An 18368-nucleotide genomic window follows, 5' to 3' on the forward strand; every position below is an offset into this window, starting at 1 on the left:
GAAGCGTCTCGACTACCTCGGTGACTTTAGCTTGGATGATGGACGAGTCCACCTCCGAGCCCCCGGCCTCTTGCTTCCTCATCGGAAGATGTGATGCTGGGGTTGATGAGATCCTCGTATTCCTTCCACCATCCGACGATGTCCCCAGTTGAGGTAAACAACTGCCCTCCTCCACTGTAAACAGTTTTGGCAGGGCACTGCTTCCCCCTCCTGAGGCGCTGGACGGTTTTCCAGAATTTCTTTGAGGCCAACCGAACGTCCCTCTACATGGCCTCACCGAACTCCTCTCAGACCCAAGTTTTTGCCTCCACAACTACCCGGGCTGCAGTCCGCTTGGCCTGCCAGTACCCGTCAGCTGCCTCAGGAGTCCGACGAGCCAACCAGGCTTGTCTCCCGTGGGCCCACCACCTGCAGGAGGATTCGTAAGGGGCTGGTGCACAGTGGATCGGGCAACAGTCGAAGGCAAGGGCCCCGACAACCTGAACTCTGGACACTGAGACTCGGGGAAGGAGCCCAAGCTTGTGCGGGAGGTTGAGATGTACGAGCTAGAGATAGTCGGGCTCACCTCCACGCACAGCTTGGACTCTGGAACCATACTCCTCGAGAGAGGCTGGAGTCTCATATTTAATATGAAAAAATAAAGAAAATGAAAAAGAAACAAAAATAAAAAAGCAAGTAGTTTTATAAAATTAATTAAAAATCATCTTTGTGAGTAATAAATTAGTATTCATACATTATTACTGCATTTTTTTTCCCCTGATGTACTGGCTTCTCTTACTGCAAAAAACACAGGTAGTAATAAATGTTTACATAAAGATAAGCAGCAAATGCCACCTGTACTTAAACTCTGCACCTCACTGAGATCATTATTGGTGCATAGTGCAGCCAAAAGAACAGGTCAGTGTAGGGCACGATACAGCAACATGACTAATCAACTTGACTTTTGCCAACTCTTGCTGATTCTAGTAATAGAGAGTGATTATCTGAACTCTCCACTGTTAACATGTAAACAAATGCAATTTTCGGGGATTGCTGTCTGTTGAAACAGCTTGAGCATTTCCAGGCTTTAATTGTTATCACTAAAAATCATCATATATCTTTTATGCTTACAATTAGGTCCTTGTCATGGGGGGCATTGAATTAAGGATTCATCAACTCAAATTATCTGCCATTTAACTTCTAACTCTGATTGATCACACTTGTGTAAAATGATTACATTTTTATAGCGAGCAATTAGGCTGAAGGAAACCTTGCAAACTCAAGCTCAGGAAGACAAGACAGTATTTCCTATTGAAAAAATGTTACATTTTTTGAGAGAGAAGACTGCTGAATGTGGTGGTGGTGTGAAATTTGTGTTGGTAGTGTAAAAAAATGTGCTCTCTAGAGTGATTTCCAAAAGCACTCATTTCAGCTTCCCACCTCAAAGTACTGCTCTCAGTTATAATGTCAGTGAATGGAGCAGTTGGATGGTGTTCCTGTCACTTAAAGGCTCTGGACAAAAAATCTGTAAGTGTGATTGCTGAAATAGTCACATTATCTGAATCAAGATAAGGTAGTCTATGACTAAAAAAAATACGTATGTAGAATAAAAACTGTGGCTGTGCGGACAAGTGAGAAATACATTTTTTAGACAAATGTAACTGTTTTTCACATTCTAACTGTTGGTGTCCCCATTCTAACCTCAGAACATTCTGTCAATTTCTGAGCATTTCATGAATTCATTTCTAATGGGAAATCTTTTTGACAAAAAGATGAATATTTCAACAACTATAAGATATATTACAAATAAAAATATATCCAAAAATGTCCTCATGATTTGATGCCTGAGTGATGTCTCTATGTCAAACAGTGTAGGGGGAGATACGATTAGAAAAACGGTGAACTCATCATCATCATCATAAAGAGAATCTGAGAAGAACCTATCGTGGAATTGCTTGCACAGCAATCCCACCAACTAAGTGAACCTTTCAGATTCTACAAATTAGATCTGAGTCTGACTTTAATCTCAACACCCATTTATAAATGTGAACATGTTTCCTTTCTTCTGATACACACCACTGTACCAGTAATGTCTCCATCATAGCAGAAGTTCACACTCTGTGGGAAAATAAACTACAGCAAAAACTAACTGAATGTCAAATAATCCCCCAAATAATATATGGATGGCCTACACAAATTTAATACATCCTTTTGCATTAACTTTTCCCCAATGAATACTCTATGATAACAGATGCAGCATATTTGGCAAGTGAGGCAAGGTCACGGTTGCTTTGTTTTCCCACATCTGAGCAGTTTAGTCTGTGTTGAAGCCATTTCTGATGTTGCAACTAAGACAGCAGAAGTAACACATAAACATATTATTATAAAGGCATGTAAAATATGCAAAAATACAAAGGACTATTAATGATCATTTTAAACCACGAATTCTATCTTTTTGAACAAGTTTTTCAGAAAAGCTGCTGTATTTCTTTTTCAAATGGGGAACACCAGTCATTGTCCAATTAGTGAGATGTACTTTATGATGTGTTCGATAAAAACATGTCTTGAGGACATTGCTTTGCGCTGTTGAGGCTTTCTTAGGCTTTTCATTGGGTATCCTTTATCCTTTAACCTCTGGATATTTGTATTTTTCATCGCTAGGTCTGCCCCTGCCACTGGAGCCCCTGCACCAGAAGGAGGCAATCAGCCCCCTCCCAACCTCACCAGCAACCGCCGTCTGCAGCAGACACAGGCACAGGTGGATGAGGTAGGTACACATCTCACTGCAAACACAAAGTCAAGTTGTGAGGATCTAATCTGCAGTTTTAGCATAATTTACTGGTCACTTTCTGGTACAGTAATTCAGCCCTGTCTTTACAATCCTTTCACTATAGTTATTTACTATATATAACATTTGAAACCATGGTTAGATATGAAACACAATGTCCAATCATAATTTATATCTACCAGTCAGACCCACGCACAGAATCAGCTTTATTAGCCAGGTGTGTCGGACACACGAGAAATTTAACTCTGGTACATCAGCTCTCAATGTGTATGTACATATCCCCATGCAAGGGGATATGCAACATTAAACCAGCATAAGGCTGTGTAATATAACAAAATAAGCAGTATTAACAGCAACAAAAAGTGCAAAATAAGCAGTATAAACAGGCAGTAAACCATGCAGACAGTCAAAGGAATGCTCATTGAAATGAGATAAATAGAAAAAAAAAACAGAGTACTTAAAACTAAAGACCTGTACGAATCTGTATAATCTGTACGAGGTATATTTACTGAGCGTTATTGTCCAATCATACTGTCGTTGGTTAAGTGTTCATCAGAGCGACAGCCTGGGGGAAGAAACAGTCCCTGTGCCTGGTTGTCTTAGTGCACAGTGACCTGTAAGGCCGTCCAGAGGGGAGGAGTTCAAACAGATTGTGTCTGGGGTGTGAGGGGTCTGCAGTGATCCTTTCCGCCCTCCTTTTGACCTGTGAGGTGTACAGGTCCTCCGTGGAAGGCAGGCCTTTTCTGGAGTCCTCACTGTCCGCTGAAGTCTGTGCTTGTCCTGTTTGGTTGCTGAGCCAAACCAGACAGTGATGGAGGTGCAGAAAACAAACTCAATGATTCCTTGATAGCTACTGAGGCTATGTTGTTTCACTTGTTTTCTCCAGGTGGTGGATATCATGCGTGTTAATGTGGATAAGGTTCTGGAGCGTGATCAGAAGCTGTCAGAACTGGATGACAGGGCCGATGCCCTGCAGGCTGGAGCCTCTCAGTTTGAGACCAGTGCTGCAAAACTGAAAAATAAATACTGGTGGAAAAATGCCAAGGTGAGCCATGCAGACATGCTTACTCATGCAGGGAACATGTGTGTACAAAGGCTGCTTTACACTGCCCTATAGACAGAAAAACAGCAAGGAAAGGATCCAAGAATATGTGGCCAATCACAGCTGTTGAATTCTGATGAAGTCTTCACTCACAAGCATCATTTTCTTGAGACTGGGTTAGACATTGACACAGTGTTAGCTAGTTAGCACTAGTCAGATATCATGGAATTACACAATGAATTCATGATTCAAATGACACCTTTGATTAAAAATGTAACAGTTTTACTACTTTTCTAACAACCTTTCTTTCTGAAAACCCACTGATTACAGATGATGATTATCCTGGGTGTGATATGCGTTATTGTCCTCATCGTCATTATCGGTAAGAGTCACTGATTTGAGCCTAAATTCATTATTGTTATCTCAGTGGAGATAACAGTGATGTCTGTCACATATTATACACATGCTGTATACACTGTATTATGTAACACAAGACATGTTTTGAAATGAAAAGGACAAACTGTATCATTTGAACAAATCTAAATGTATCCCAAAAGTTGACAGGGAAATAATGGTTCGATAGCTTTTTGATATTGATGCTTTCAACATTATGAAGAAGACTTCATCACCTTTCCTCTCTTCTTTCTTTCTACAGTGTACTTCAGCACCTAAGAAGAGTTGCTCCTACCCCAGTCTGATCTCAACTTCCCTACTACAGAAAAAAACCCTTCAAATTGATGACAAAACTAGCCACAGATAATTAATTTATTCTTTATATCTCCCTGATTAGCCTTGATATAACACCCCTAAATCCTTCAGGGCCCCATTGCTCCCCCATTTCCACCACCTCGCCTCTGGACCCCCTGTCAATATTTGTCCTGTGCGTGTGTGGCCCTGTTTCCTTTCTGGGTACTCTTGGCTTTTCTAACCTGCCATACTGAGAACCAAACACTTGTGACAATGCAACAACAGAAAAGGAAACAACAATTGGCGATAATTGTTACATACCTGATATATATAGGTCTTTGTAGAGTTTTATTCTGATATATACTGTTTTGTAGGTGTGTGTGCGTGTGTGTGTGCATTTTGTAGTTTTTTAATTTTTGTATTAATTTCACGTATGCTTCATCGTTAACTACTGCCTATTAATCAAAGTGTGTGTCTTGCATGTTCTCATCATCTGTCCGTCCCGTGCTTACTCTCTCTTTTTTGTGTATTTTTGCACAGTGGAGTCAGTCTCCATTTCACACATGAAATGCAAACTGATTGATCCATTCGGTTAGTCCAACATATGTAAGAGGACTAATGGTTTTAAAAATATATCAAGTTACAAAAATGGGAGCTATTCCACAGACAAAACTGCCCTTACACATTCCCCAGGTTACTGCTCGTTCAGCTCCAGATTTCTCTAACTTGATGCTGTCAAAAATTTAAGTCTTAGCTTTCTTTGTAGGTTTTTCTGCGAGAGTTAATGCTCACCAGTATTGATCGACCTTACAAATAATGCATGTATTGTTAAAGCAATCTCGATTATTCATCATTTCCAGTCCTTTCCATCAGATCCTCTCACAATCTGTCATTTCTCCCTTTAACAACTTTCATCTGAGGTCTCTGTAATGCCGCAGCCCTCTTGAGTGTCTCAGCATGCTTGAACACTTCTGGTAATTTCAATACTGCCATAGTACAGTTGGACCAATGTCTGTAGATGTTTTTTTTTTTTTTTTTAAATATTATGTAGTGTCTTATTTCGAAAACATTCCTTCATTGCAGACTAGTGCAGATGCTCTTACTGTAGCACATGTAAGTGTAAGTATCTTTAAAAAAATACATGCATGAAACTTGTGTCAAGAAAATCGGTCATACAAACCATAGGAGAAAATATAGTTAGTAGCTGTAAGGGTAAATTTTGGTTAGACAGGATTAGACTTTCAATCAGTTCAAATTGTTTTTTGTAATATTAATGATTATACCTAGAGTATAATGTGGAGACGTCAACAATGTCAAACTGTAGATATGGGCTTGCCATGCCATGCCAGAGGATACAATTGTTATTACATTTATTGCATAAATTAACAATTGATTAATTTGCATAAAGGTTGACTCTCACTGGCCACTTACTTACATGGACACTGAAAAAGCCTTAGTCTCCAGTCTCTTCTGTTAGTTAGTGTAGAGTATTTCCAGTCAAACACACCCGCACACTTTGAGTTTGTGTAGAGGGAGTGGCTGACCACAGTTTAAAATGCACAAACAACCTTGTTTTTCATGGCACTGTCTGGCTGGTTAATAGCCCGGCCAGAGAAGTTCCTCCTGCAGCAAAACCTCTCTGCGTGAAGAGCACATAAAAAAGAGACAGTTCAGCCTTATTTGAAAATGCAAGAAAAGAGGCTAATGAGTAAAATGTCAAATTCACCGCTGAGATTTAGTTCAGCAGTCTGTTAACTCTGGGGCATGTTAGTAACAAGAAACATGAGAAGCAGTTATTTAAAAAAACAGTAGCATTCCTAAAAAGAGTGTTTTGCTAGAAGAGTGGTTCTGTCTCAGTGTCTCTCCCAGTAGTTCAGGCCTTTTTCTTTTCTTTTTTTTTTTTTTACAAAATAGATTCTATTTTTTATTATAGTATATTTTTGTGTGAACCAGACAGGTAAAGAGGAGGTTTACAAACAGTACCATTTACTACAAACAGCAGTAAGCTCCTCTTTACCTTTGTCTACTGTGGTTTTTGTAATTCAGCTCTGTGCATTATACACTGCCAAGCAACAAGGGAGCGGCTTCTGTTGTTATTGCAGTTTTTTCTTTCATTGGTGCCCTCACTGGTTTGATTTAGAACTTTTACATCCCCTTTTTTGGCATATACTCCCATGTACACTACCGTTTTGAGTACATTATGAGCAGGAGAGCAGGGCAATTTGATGCACTTGGTTTTTAATCCTCTGTCAAACTAAGGCCTTGTACACATGAACATGCGATGACATAAACCAAACATTCAGATTAGGAGAGGGATTTTTAGGGCTTTTAACTACACATGGTTGTTATTTACAGGGTTTTGCTTGTGGTTGTAGTAAATCTAAGCTTTGAAATAGTTGCAGTCTATCATGAACTGTATGTTTATTGAAAGGGAGAATTCTTAAGTGTGCGAGCCTACAACATATAAGCAGGAAGTCAGCTCCTGCTTTGCTGCCACTGACATTATTGTTAATGATCCTGAAAAGTATGAGCTGAGCTGTCAGATCTTATAGTCATCTACAGTCAATATAAAGACCACAAAAACACCTACAATATTCTAAGCCAAGTGTGTGTAAAGCCTTAGTAGCCTTGTCTTTCTGCAACATGAATTTTTATCTTCCCCGCCAGCTGAGTAGGCCAACCTGCCACCCTTTGCTGTACTCACTGACTCAGAATCCAGTGTGTGTGTGTGTGTGTGTGTGTGTGTGTGGTTGGGGGGGTGAGTGCAGGTGCAACTTTGTATGTTACTATGTGTGTGTTAGAATAGCTCTCTTGGTAATATCCCCAGTTCATCCCAACAGATTGGGCTGCTTAAATCTCAGAGTGTGGGCATGTTGTTTCTTTGACCACTGAAGTACACAAGCAGAAAGGTTACAGATCTGCCAGCCACTTCTATTATGAAGGACCCCAACCTTAACAAATCCACTCCACCTCCGACAGCCCCTACATGTTTTTCTCTAAATAGAACAAAACTGCAGAAGATTACCAAAGACCAGATTTCTATGCTTATGCTGCCAATTGCCATCAAAAACAAATAGAGAGGAACAGGCTGTCCCAACAACCCTAGTTTGTTTTAAAAGGCTTAGGCTTGTCCTATCTAGACACGCATTTACACACTATTTATATGATGTGTCAGTTTGGCTTGCGGGTGTGCCATTCTAACATATGCAAGTTAAAACTCAAAGAAGAAGACATGCTTCTATTTTCAGATCCAGTTTCCCCCACCACATGTATCCAGGTCTGAAGAGCTTCTTTAAGCTGTAACAAGTTTTTAGACACATGATCTGATAACTAATCATAGCACAACTCTTTACTTTTCTCTTGCTATAGTTTTAAACTGAAAAGACAGAACTAAACAACACTACAAACAAACAAAGCAACAAACAAAAGCTATTAGGCATAAACCAAGACAACTGTTAAAAATCTGCATTGGTTGGTGCCGTAATATGGGGATGTTTTGGGGTGTAGGGGGTTCTATATCCTCAGGTTTAAGGTATTAGCAATTTACCAAAATATATAAGAGGGCAAGAACTGTATTAGCAAACTGTAAAATCTGGTTCTTTTGCCAACAGAAAAGCATTATAGGGTTACAAATGTGGTCCTTTTTAGCCATACTGGAGGAGTTAACCATACAGTGGACTGAAGTAAAATCAAACTACTGACTGGGGTAGGACTTCAATGTTATCTATCAATTCAGCTGTTGTCCTGTGAGTGCTCAACCAATTTTGTCACAATGGTGAAAATGAAGTGCGTGCTCTCCTTTTCTCGTGCTTTATCGTCTATATGAAAAGAAGCACGCATATTATTTTAATACCATGGCACTTTTTCTGTTGTGCTTTGACCATTTTGGTGGGATGGGAACATGATTCGCTGGAGAATATTGTCTTATGTCAACCACAAGAACTGTTCAGTGATCTCAGTTTAAAGCTGCGTTCAGGTCATTTGTAGCGATGGGAAGTGCAATGGTGACCGCTTGGAAAAAAGGGTTTAGACCCTCTTCCAGGTTTGAATTACAACTTGTGAACTCATAATTCAAACTTGGAAGGAAACGAACAGAACGAAGGAGACCAACAGAACAAAACACTGCGTCTTGTGATATGTACGCAGAGACGAATGTTCCCAGGCCGTCGCCCCCAAATGGGATGAGTGCAGCAACAGGAGGGAACCCTTTGAGCCGCTGAATGTTCACTGGATGGCGATAGAAATACAATATTCTACTTAATATATGTTTTATTGTTTTATTTTGAACCAAATATTGTGGGGTTTTTTTTTGCATCAATTTATTAATAACTCCAGATGTCACTGAATTGTTTGTATGTAAGCACTGAAGGGTAAAGGCAAGGAAAATGGGACGGTATCAAGAAAAAAGTAGTTTTACCTTCAATCGTCCAGAACACTTAGAATGATCCTACAGTTTACAGAGTGTCATTTGTATCTACAAGATAAATTTTTTGTTTAAATCATTATTTTTGAGGGATGATTTTAATTTCTCTGTGGGGTTTCTGGGACACAGGCCCATATTGCCCCTGTTCATCTGGCCTTAAAGGAGGGACAGGACTGGAGGATCATGGGCAATGTGCTCATTTATATCATCTTTCTTTCTTTTCCTTTGCTTTTATTTATTGATAAATTTATTGTGCTGTCATTTGGCATGGGATTAGAAATTAAACAAGGTTGACTCAGTGTAAAGAAGAGGAGGCTGAATGAAAAACTAAAGTACATAAAATAATTGTAGTGTAAATCTATCAATGTCTTATTATAATGATGAACATCATGAAATATATGTATATTGGAAAAACAGTATCTATGACAATGTGTGTGTTTTGTATGCATTGTGGGTGTGTAACAAAGGGGAGATCAAAATTTTTTCTGCAGTTTTGGGACCTGGGATCTGACCTGTATGAACAAGAATATGTTTATTAGGATAAACCTTTTTTCTAAATTTATCCTGATTATGTGGAAGTTTCAAAAATACATCCACAGTTGCTTCAAACAGTTGTGCTTAGAGTCAGTCCTTAACCTCCACATCCTGAACTCACATTATTACACACAGACTGCATGTGCACTTAGTCCTATCTGTCTGTTGCTAAAAATATAATCCCTTCAGAAGAAACAATGTGTGTTTGCAAGAACAACGAAATTTAAATGATGTTTTCATTATCTGCATGTGACCTACATGTGTATCCAGGATTTACACATCACTGTATTATAGTGCAAACCCTCCAGAGAAGCATTAACTCTCATGCAGGTCATGCAGTGCATTCAGGCTAAATACAGTGATTCCGTGGGTTTATAAGCTACTATTCAATAGGCCACTATTCTATATTAAGTATTCTATGCTGTTCAAATCCAATTATAGTATTTAGGTCACATAATCTGAGGTGTCACACAATGTAGTTTAACACTGGCTGTTTACTAATACCTTGTGGATCAGTCATAAGCCACTCTTAAAACCAGCTAGTGAATTGTCAGGCTGTGGGAAATCTTCATTCAGTATGACATGAGAAACGGGGTTCAGATGAGGATAAAACTTACGCTGTCACATTATCCTAATCGCCCCACTGTCACGCAAAGTGAAGGGACATTCTCCTTCTAGAGTTTGTAGTAGGAGTAGTAATAGTAGTAGCAGTGCTGGTGGTAGAGTCTATAGTTGTGAAAAAGCAGCAGATAAAAATTGTTGTAGTTTTTACAGCCTGTGGTAAAATGAACCATCAGTGAGAGTCGCTTCCTGTGACTTTTATTTTGAAGTACACAAGGTGGGTCCTGTTCAAACCACATAAGTAGCCTGCAGTATAACCTGCTCCTTTTTTACTTTATCTTTAGTTGCTAATGCATATGTTTTCTATTAAGCTGCGAGTTTATCCAAATCTCAAAAAGCTATTAGACAAGGAAAGAAAGTAATCCCTATTAAACTAGAGTTAAATTAGTCTAATGCAGGCTTTAACACACATTGTTATTTCTGGAATTATAAGATTATTTGTGAAGTGTAAAAAAACAAAAAGCCCATAGAAAATAATAAAAAAAAAAAAGAAATGAACCTTCAACACAAGGTTGCTGCACCAACACAGCAGCGCCACTGTCTATGTTATAGTTTCATGTTTTCACCAGCAGGTGTCCCCATGACAACTATGGTATTTATGTTGTGGACCCACTGAAACAAAATGTATGTTGGTGTGTTCAGAGGGAAATGTGTCACCCAGTTATCACAGTTGTGCTTCACATAACGTCTACTTCACCTCATAAAAATATTACATTCTCAGTATATTGAAATGGCAGTTCAGTTGCCTTGGGATATTTATTTTGTTTGTCTGTTTCTATGTTTTGTTAATGTTGTATGGTTTTATCTATGCTTTTATAAGCGAGGCACCTTGAGCTACCATGGTGTATGAAAGTTGGGGTATAAATAAAGCTGACTTGACTTGACCTGACTTGACAAAAAACAAAAGTATATCAATGCAACAACAGTTCGTTTTCTTTTGCCCAATTTTTTTCTTTTTTTTTGGCCTATTATTTAATTATAGAGTGAACAAAGTTGCATGAGGCTGTGTGACATTTCCATTTTACCTTTTTTGGAAAATATACAGAATATTTCTATTTGTATTGAAAGCCTTATCTTTTTTTCCAAAGGAATAGTTTGTTTGTTTGTTTTTTAACTGCTGTGGCACATTATGATGTATCTCCTGAACATTTGCATGAAACATGTGACACTGTAGGCCTACTGTATACTTAATTTTAGTCTTTGTTAGACAAACATGCACCAACAATGTATTTTAGGCTCCTTATAATTTCACTTTAATGCCACACCTTGCCAATGCCAAATAAGGTGCAAGTGAGCTTTTTAGCACATTGTCCATACACTGAGCGCACAATTGTATCCTGGAAAGAAATGGTTATGTTTTCATGACATCCCTTTTTAAATCTGAAGAGAAGCAGGCCACAACTGTTGTTTGAAACTACTGACAAATGTTGATTTTTCATTCTATACTTACACTTTGAAGTCTTCTAGTGCCTGTCTCCATTATCTTGTAGGATTTATCTGATTTTTATTCAAATCTCTATCTCTGTGTGTTTGTTTCTATCTAGGCCTACTGCTGTCACATGATATTTGGTCCCCTGTACAGCACTGCATTGGAAGACAGACCTTTTTTTTAACTACAGAGAATGGAATTGAGAGGAACCACAATTACAGGGTACAGATAGAGTTATGCTTGTTATAAAATTATCAGTCACAATTGTTTTTATCCTTTTTTCAGCCTCTGCAGTGCTGTGTAACATTAAATATGGTTTTCATAATTAAAAGAGATTAACTTGGATGTAATAATAGAGTAGTGTGTGGAGGGAATGTGTGGATTGTAGTCATATGTTGGCTCAGGGAGACAAGGACAATATATAACGCCAGGGTGCTCTTCACTTTTTTTCTACTGTCATTCTATCAGGTCATTTTAAGTTTGTTTTCCATTTTTCTGCTTTATCCAGCCTACCCTCTTCTTATCCATCTGTCTACCCCCTATCTCCATTCACATACTCCCCCACTACTGTCCCTCTCCAAAAAGAATGCACATCCAGCTTGACAGATTTACCAAGGGTTATTGCAGATTGCAGAAACCTACACACTTGGATTCCTGCTAAGTATGAAGGACACTCTTACACCCACATGTAATGTCAGGGTCTGCACAGTTCTGCATACTCAGACACTGCCCCCCCGCCAGCCGACTCTGGATGTAAATACATTCTTGCTTCTTTTGCCTCTTATCAGAAGTTTGGTTTAACACAAACACAGCACAGCAGGACAGGGGAATGCTTATTTCTCCAGCTCTCCATAAGCACCAAAACTGTCAAGTACTCAAGTCTTTATAGGACATCAAAACTTTTTTTTTAAACAGGCTGTGAAGCCTTAAAAAGTAGAGCCCCACAGTAAAACAAGAGCTAAAGTTACAGTATGTGCCACAAGCAACTAGAAAAACATTCTTTTCATGGAAACCCTGCTTTGTGCTTTTATAGGCTGTCCATCCGGTTTGCTCCAGACTTTGATCAAGGTGCAGCAGTTCTGCTTCTCTTATAAAAAGTGGCTGATTTTAGAGCATTATTGAAACAGCATCCCCCTCTACAGGCCTCAGTAATGTAGGCCAGAGGGCTGGCTCATCCTCTTAATAGTGAGTGTTATTCTTGCCTGGATTGTACAGTAGAGGCAAACAGACACTGTGGCTCAGATGTTATGGAGCCAAAGGAGCCCCTGGGGCTTAGGGAAATATGGTAAAGGCAAAGAGACCATTAGGTTTACAAAACCTTCCTGTCTTGGTTCTACTGGAGCACTGTTTGGAAAATGTATGGCATTTGTTTAAACTAGATCACTAAAGTTAATCATCTTACTTAAAATGATTCTGTTTAGTCAGTTAAATGTCTCACATGTTGCAAAGGCTTTTGTTACAGCCTCAGGCTTTGTCCCCACCTGTGCAATGTGCATAATGATCAGCCACACACTCACACTGGACATCAAAAGCACCTTCAAACCCAAATTTCAGTCCTCTTTCACCTTAAGGTTCAACCATGTGGAGAACCAAAAACCTCAGGGTAAAAAGATAAGCTCCTTTCAAAGCCTCAGCCATGAATTCCGATATGTACGTACTTCTCCCCCCTGTTATACTGAAACCAGGGTTATTCTGGAGGAAACATCTGGCCTTAATTAATGCCTTCATATCCCTTCCTCCTCATTCACGTCATCCCCCTCATGACTCTTTCTCCCAGCTGTTGCTCAATCAGTGTCTATTTCTTTCCCCATTCTCACACTCTCTCTCCGCCCATCCTGCATTAGCAATCTCCTCCTCTGTCCCCTGTCTTTCATTTCTTGCCTCCTGTCGCTGTTTCCCTGTTCTGCAACAGGCTGCCTTGCTTTGTATGCACACTGCATCATGATGCATGCGGACTGCATCTGGGGATTCTACTTGTTCCTCTCTCTAAGTTTAAGATGGACGAGGGCTCAAGAGACAAATTACACCAGGTGAGGTCCCAGGGGGTGGAGAATGTGTGTGCCGAATGTGTCATGGTGTCACTTTGAAAGCACTGTAATCTTCATTTATGTGTCTCTGTTGATGTTTTAATTGAGGATAAAATTGCAGATAGATACAGTCCTCGACTGTCTGAGATCACAAGCCTGCACCTTTAGATTGAAAATACTTTGAACTTTATCCTGTCTCTGTAAGTACATTCTTTCCAGTACACTGTTTGACTGGGTGCAGAGTTGTCCTTTTGGTTTATGGCTCATAATGTGAGGCATGTTGACTGAGCAGTCACAGATGTTAATGCTTTGGGTTCTGCCTGTGGGGTCGAATCAGCGCAACTTGGCTCTCATTCTAGACATCCTGGCTCTGATCAGCAAAGCGTCTGGCTTTGCTGGGGTTCTGCTGTCTGAGCCCATATTTTGTAAGAAACTATTCCATTGCATCTAATTTTGGTTGGCCAGATTGTTGTTTTGTTCTTCCAACAATGTGTTTACTTTTTCAGAAAGGAACGGACAGTCTGTTTTTCTAACTTTCTCACATATAAAATGTCCTGAAAAACAACATTTTCAAAGTTGAGCCAAAAACAACTTCCCACACCACAAATAGGCTGTATAAAGTCAAAAAGTCTGAATGTCTTTTTTGGCAGACAAGTATACAAATGAGGTTTTTTAATCCCTGTTGGCAACAGCCTAAAATAGGAAATTGTTCCTTCTGTGAAATGAGTGTTGAAAGCAGAATTTATCACACAGTCTGACACAATAACTAGAGACAGGAAAAGTCTGTCAGCTGTAAAATGTGCTTGTCAGCTAATTTTGAATTGAGCAATTTGTGTGTGTGTTTGTGTGTGTGTGTGTGTGTATGTGTGTGTGTGTCATGGCACCCCTATCACTATGACAATCATCAGCTGTGTGTTGTGGCATATAGTGGCTTCATATTTAACAGGGCCTATCCATTCACTTTCAACTTGAATATTAAGTAGCCAAAATAAAAATGATCAACAATGTGTTATCCATGCACGCACACAACCACACACACACATACTGTGTCATCTCTGAAATTATAATACTAATGAAGTGACCCTGAATTAACCAGCTAACATTGTCTGCTCCCATCAACAGTCTCCTCACTTTGATTATAATGAATAAACCAAGCTCACAACCTTTTTTAGCTAGTTAGCCTGCTGTTAAATGACCTCACCCCAAAAACTCCCAAAAAGTTATAAAATAACATTTTATAATAATGACCTAAGGTGTAATCATTTCTTATTCATGTGGCAATTTCTTTTACAAATAATTATTTATTTAATATCGAACACTCCACATATGATCAAATTAAGTAAGGGCTCATGTGAGTAAATGAGTCTCTCGTGAGTCTTTGCTAATAAATCACCTTCTCCTAATCATGTTCCAGTGGAGCATAAGTGTTGATACAAATAGCTTGATGGTGTTTGACAATTATGCCTCTTCTTTACTTGCTTTAATATTAGGCCCTATAATTCCAGCCATTAAATGAGGAAATTAAATGTCGGAATAATGTGGCAGCAACATTTACACTCCATGTGGCCTGACAGTCAGATAATGAGAATCTTTGTTTAAACACAGTATATATACTGTTTGGCCAGTATATATATCATACCATACCATAGTGACCATGAGTTTCCAGAGTTTAGAGCCAGTCTGGTAAAGGAAGTCCTTGAATACTTGTATCTGAAAGAGTCTCAGCGGACTTAATGCATTCTGTTGCCTCCTCCAACTCAGGCCAGTGTTCCACTGTGGAGGAGACCTGGTTGCAGAAGCAGGCTTTGTTGGCAGTGAGGGGTTCCCAAGCTTCTATAAACCGAACAGCAGATGCACCTGGAGGATCACTGTGAGTCACTTACCCTGCAACATGTGTACTGTAAATACTGTCTCCTTACTTAGTCTTTCTGTGTCTGACTCATGTACAATCTCTCTGGATTTCAGGTCCCTGAGGGAAACGTGGTCACGCTCTCCTTCCGCATTTTTGACCTGGAGGCTGATTCACAATGTCAGTATGACTATCTGGATATTTACAACGGCCATTCCAACTTGGTGCAAAAACTGGGTCATTTTTGTGGAACGTTCCGACCTGGTGCTCTTATTTCTACCACAAACACCATGATGTTAGAGATGGTGTCTGATGCAGAGACACAGAGCAGAGGGTTTGTGGCCTACTTCAGCGGAGTAAAACCATATGTGAATGGTACATGGTCAGATGTTTTTTTCTTTTTTATATCATGCAGACAAACATGCTGGCATTGGCATTTCACCGCACATTATAAACCAAGTTTAAAATGCAGCACATGGATTTTTATGAAATTGAAAGAAAGAAAGAAAGAAAGAAAACCAACTCACATAATTACTCATAATTTGTTACTGACATTTTCAGACCTCTGTGCTCACCACAAAACATATGTAATTGAGGCTTATCAACTTTACCATTAGTGTGTCCTATTGTTCAAGCTTTTGAGACAATGTTATTAAAATTAAAAATAATACCTTGGTCCAACAAGACACACTTTATGAAGGGTTTCATTAATGGTTAAAGTAAAAGTTCAACATTTTTGGAAAAACTTCCCAAAATTTTCTAAAATATTATTTTCTAAAATTTTTTCATGAGTCATTTACTAGAGCTCCATAGAGTACATACAGTAAATTATAAACAGCTGGCTTACCAGGTTGTAAAAACTCTCTATTACAGTTTATTACAGTGCAATTAATTAATATCTAGAAAAAGGACTACTCTTTTTTTTGCTCATTAACCTCATGGAGTGTGAACAACTTGTTTCAGACCAACAGTTCTGTGGAGGGAAGATAACCAAAGCCCAGGGAGAGATAAAGACACCCAACTGGCCGGATAAAAAGTACCCACCAGGAACCAGCTGCTCCTGGCTTATCACTGTGGAGCCTGATATGGTCAACAGCACACTCATTCACAGCATGAAAGCATTTTTCAAAGTCCTCACATACCTAACATGTAAATCCATTCTACAGGTGACCCTTTAAAAATCATAGATCTGTTTCTGTTTGGGTACCAGGTAATCCATGTGAGGTTTGATAAGTTTGTCTTGGAGGCCGACACCTATTGTCGGTTTGACTATGTGGCATTTTTTAACGGCGGTGAGAAAGATGACTCCCGTCTGATTGGAAGATACTGTGGTGATCAAGCCCCAGAGTGAGTGGCAGATATTTTTAAAGCTGTTTGTTAGCCTCTAAAGTAATTTCTAAATTGATTACTTTCAACTGAACACCCCATTCATTTCTTGTCTCTTGTACAGACCCATTATTACCAGTGGCAACACACTACTGGTCCAGTTTGTGTCCGACCTTAGTGTGACATCTGATGGCTTCCTGGCCCACTATACCAGCATCCCTCATGGTTCTCAGGTACCACCAGTTAACTCAGGAGCCAGAACAAGGATTGACAAAACAAAAATTGAAGTCAGACCTGCTGCACCTGAACGTCCTGCTGTTATCATCCAGCCACCTGCCCCAACTACCAGATATGTGTCGCCTCCTCCCCCTGAGCCCACCAAGAGACCCACACCAAACAAGCCTGTGAGAGGCCGTGGACAGGACACCACAGGACAGGACAGAAGAGTTGTAGTCACAAGGCCAGATGGAAAGAGGCCTGGTGGGTGAAATTATGTGCACACATGTGTCCATGACCGGTGGGAGCCTGTACCTAAAGCACTATCTGTGTGTGTGTTCTTTATGTTTTAAGTCCCTCAAAATCCACTGTGTGCCAGAGCCTGTAAAAGAGAGGGAAACTTCAAATCCAGCTTCTGTGCCAGTGAATTTGGTAGGTTTCCTGCCTACAGTTCACATGTACAACAAGTAACCAGCTAGCTGCTGTGTTCTGACTGAGCCCTGCTTTTTCCAGTGATAACTGGGACAGTGACGTCTCTGGCTCCGGGGCCCCGTGGCACTCTTATTGTTAACACCTCCATCATCAACAGCTATAAGACAGGTCGACTAACCACCACTCAGGATGAACATATCGTATCAGTTAAGCTGATATCAAAGTGCAAGAGGTGTCCAGTCTTCCGCAGAGGTATTTCGCATCTTGGATTTACACACACACTTATATGCTGTACACCACATATTATTAACATCTTCAGTTAATCAAAAATGTTTCACCGATTAATGTTTCTTTCTAATAGGTGAGTCCTACATTATCATGGGTCAAGTGGATGAAGACGGACGTGCTATTGTGGAACCTGGTGCATTCATCGCATCGTACAAACCCCCACAGCACAAATTATTAATGAATATCAGTAAGCAACCGTGTTAACCTTGCACATCTGTCGAGGGCAGGAAACTCACATGACATATCAAACACATAAGGTTTCAATGAAAAATGCAAATCTATTACAGGACATTTAAGTTTTATCCAACATCTTAAAGGAATATAAAGACACTGTTTTTTCAAAAACCTGCCAAACCTTATGTTGGTTATTTATATATGAATAAAGGTTTTATATCTCCTTCACATGCTTTGCATAATTATTTACACATTCCCAGCTGTAGCTCTCTCCAGCTGTCACACTCTAATGTTAGAACTCTAATGTTTTTCAGCTTAGAATGATGCTGTCTCCACCTAATGGATCTGAAGACTCATAACATTCTAGCTATGTCATCAAGGACTCACCGAGTGTAACTAAGGACAATTTTGAGGAATCTGTACTTTATGTTTTTTCATTTCATTCATAGGTGTATTTGCAATTTACCTGACAAGCGCCTAGACTGGGAAGCACGAGATCGGGTACCCAAATGTATTTTAATGGCCATGCTAACTTAAAATCCACAACTGGTTT

At 39.6% G+C, this 18368-nt stretch overlaps 2 protein-coding genes across 4 annotated transcripts in view; both read left to right on the forward strand.

The window, feature by feature from the left end:
- Window positions 1-10958, forward strand: part of vamp2 (vesicle-associated membrane protein 2) — a 17037-nt gene extending 6079 nt beyond the window's left edge. The window contains exons 2-5 of the mRNA XM_020600541.1: window positions 2641-2746; window positions 3654-3812; window positions 4140-4191; window positions 4465-10958. Coding sequence (XP_020456197.1) covers window positions 2641-2746; window positions 3654-3812; window positions 4140-4191; window positions 4465-4481 — 334 coding nt within the window. The 3' untranslated portion in view covers window positions 4482-10958. The remainder of the gene's footprint in view (window positions 1-2640; window positions 2747-3653; window positions 3813-4139; window positions 4192-4464) is intronic.
- Window positions 10959-11060: 102 nt separating this feature from the next.
- Window positions 11061-18043, forward strand: pcolcea (procollagen C-endopeptidase enhancer a). Of its 3 annotated transcripts, XM_020600540.1 has the most exons (11): window positions 11061-11725; window positions 11972-13533; window positions 15292-15400; window positions 15496-15754; window positions 16343-16467; window positions 16590-16726; window positions 16830-16938; window positions 17035-17185; window positions 17276-17353; window positions 17435-17605; window positions 17715-18043. In XM_020600540.1, the coding sequence occupies exons 2-11, from the start codon at window positions 13445-13447 to the stop codon at window positions 17843-17845; spliced, it is 1359 nt and encodes a 452-aa protein (XP_020456196.1). In that variant the 5' UTR covers window positions 11061-11725; window positions 11972-13444; the 3' UTR covers window positions 17846-18043. The 3 variants fall into 3 exon arrangements, with proteins under 3 accessions (XP_020456196.1, XP_020456193.1, XP_020456195.1); XM_020600537.1 differs by having other exon boundaries at window positions 16830-17185; XM_020600539.1 differs by lacking the exon at window positions 11061-11725 and having other exon boundaries at window positions 11909-13533; window positions 16830-17185.
- The last annotated feature ends 325 nt before the right edge of the window (window positions 18044-18368 follow it).

This window comes from Monopterus albus, unplaced genomic scaffold, assembly GCF_001952655.1.
Source record: "Monopterus albus unplaced genomic scaffold, M_albus_1.0 scaffold47.1, whole genome shotgun sequence".
Taxonomy (NCBI): domain Eukaryota; kingdom Metazoa; phylum Chordata; class Actinopteri; order Synbranchiformes; family Synbranchidae; genus Monopterus; species Monopterus albus.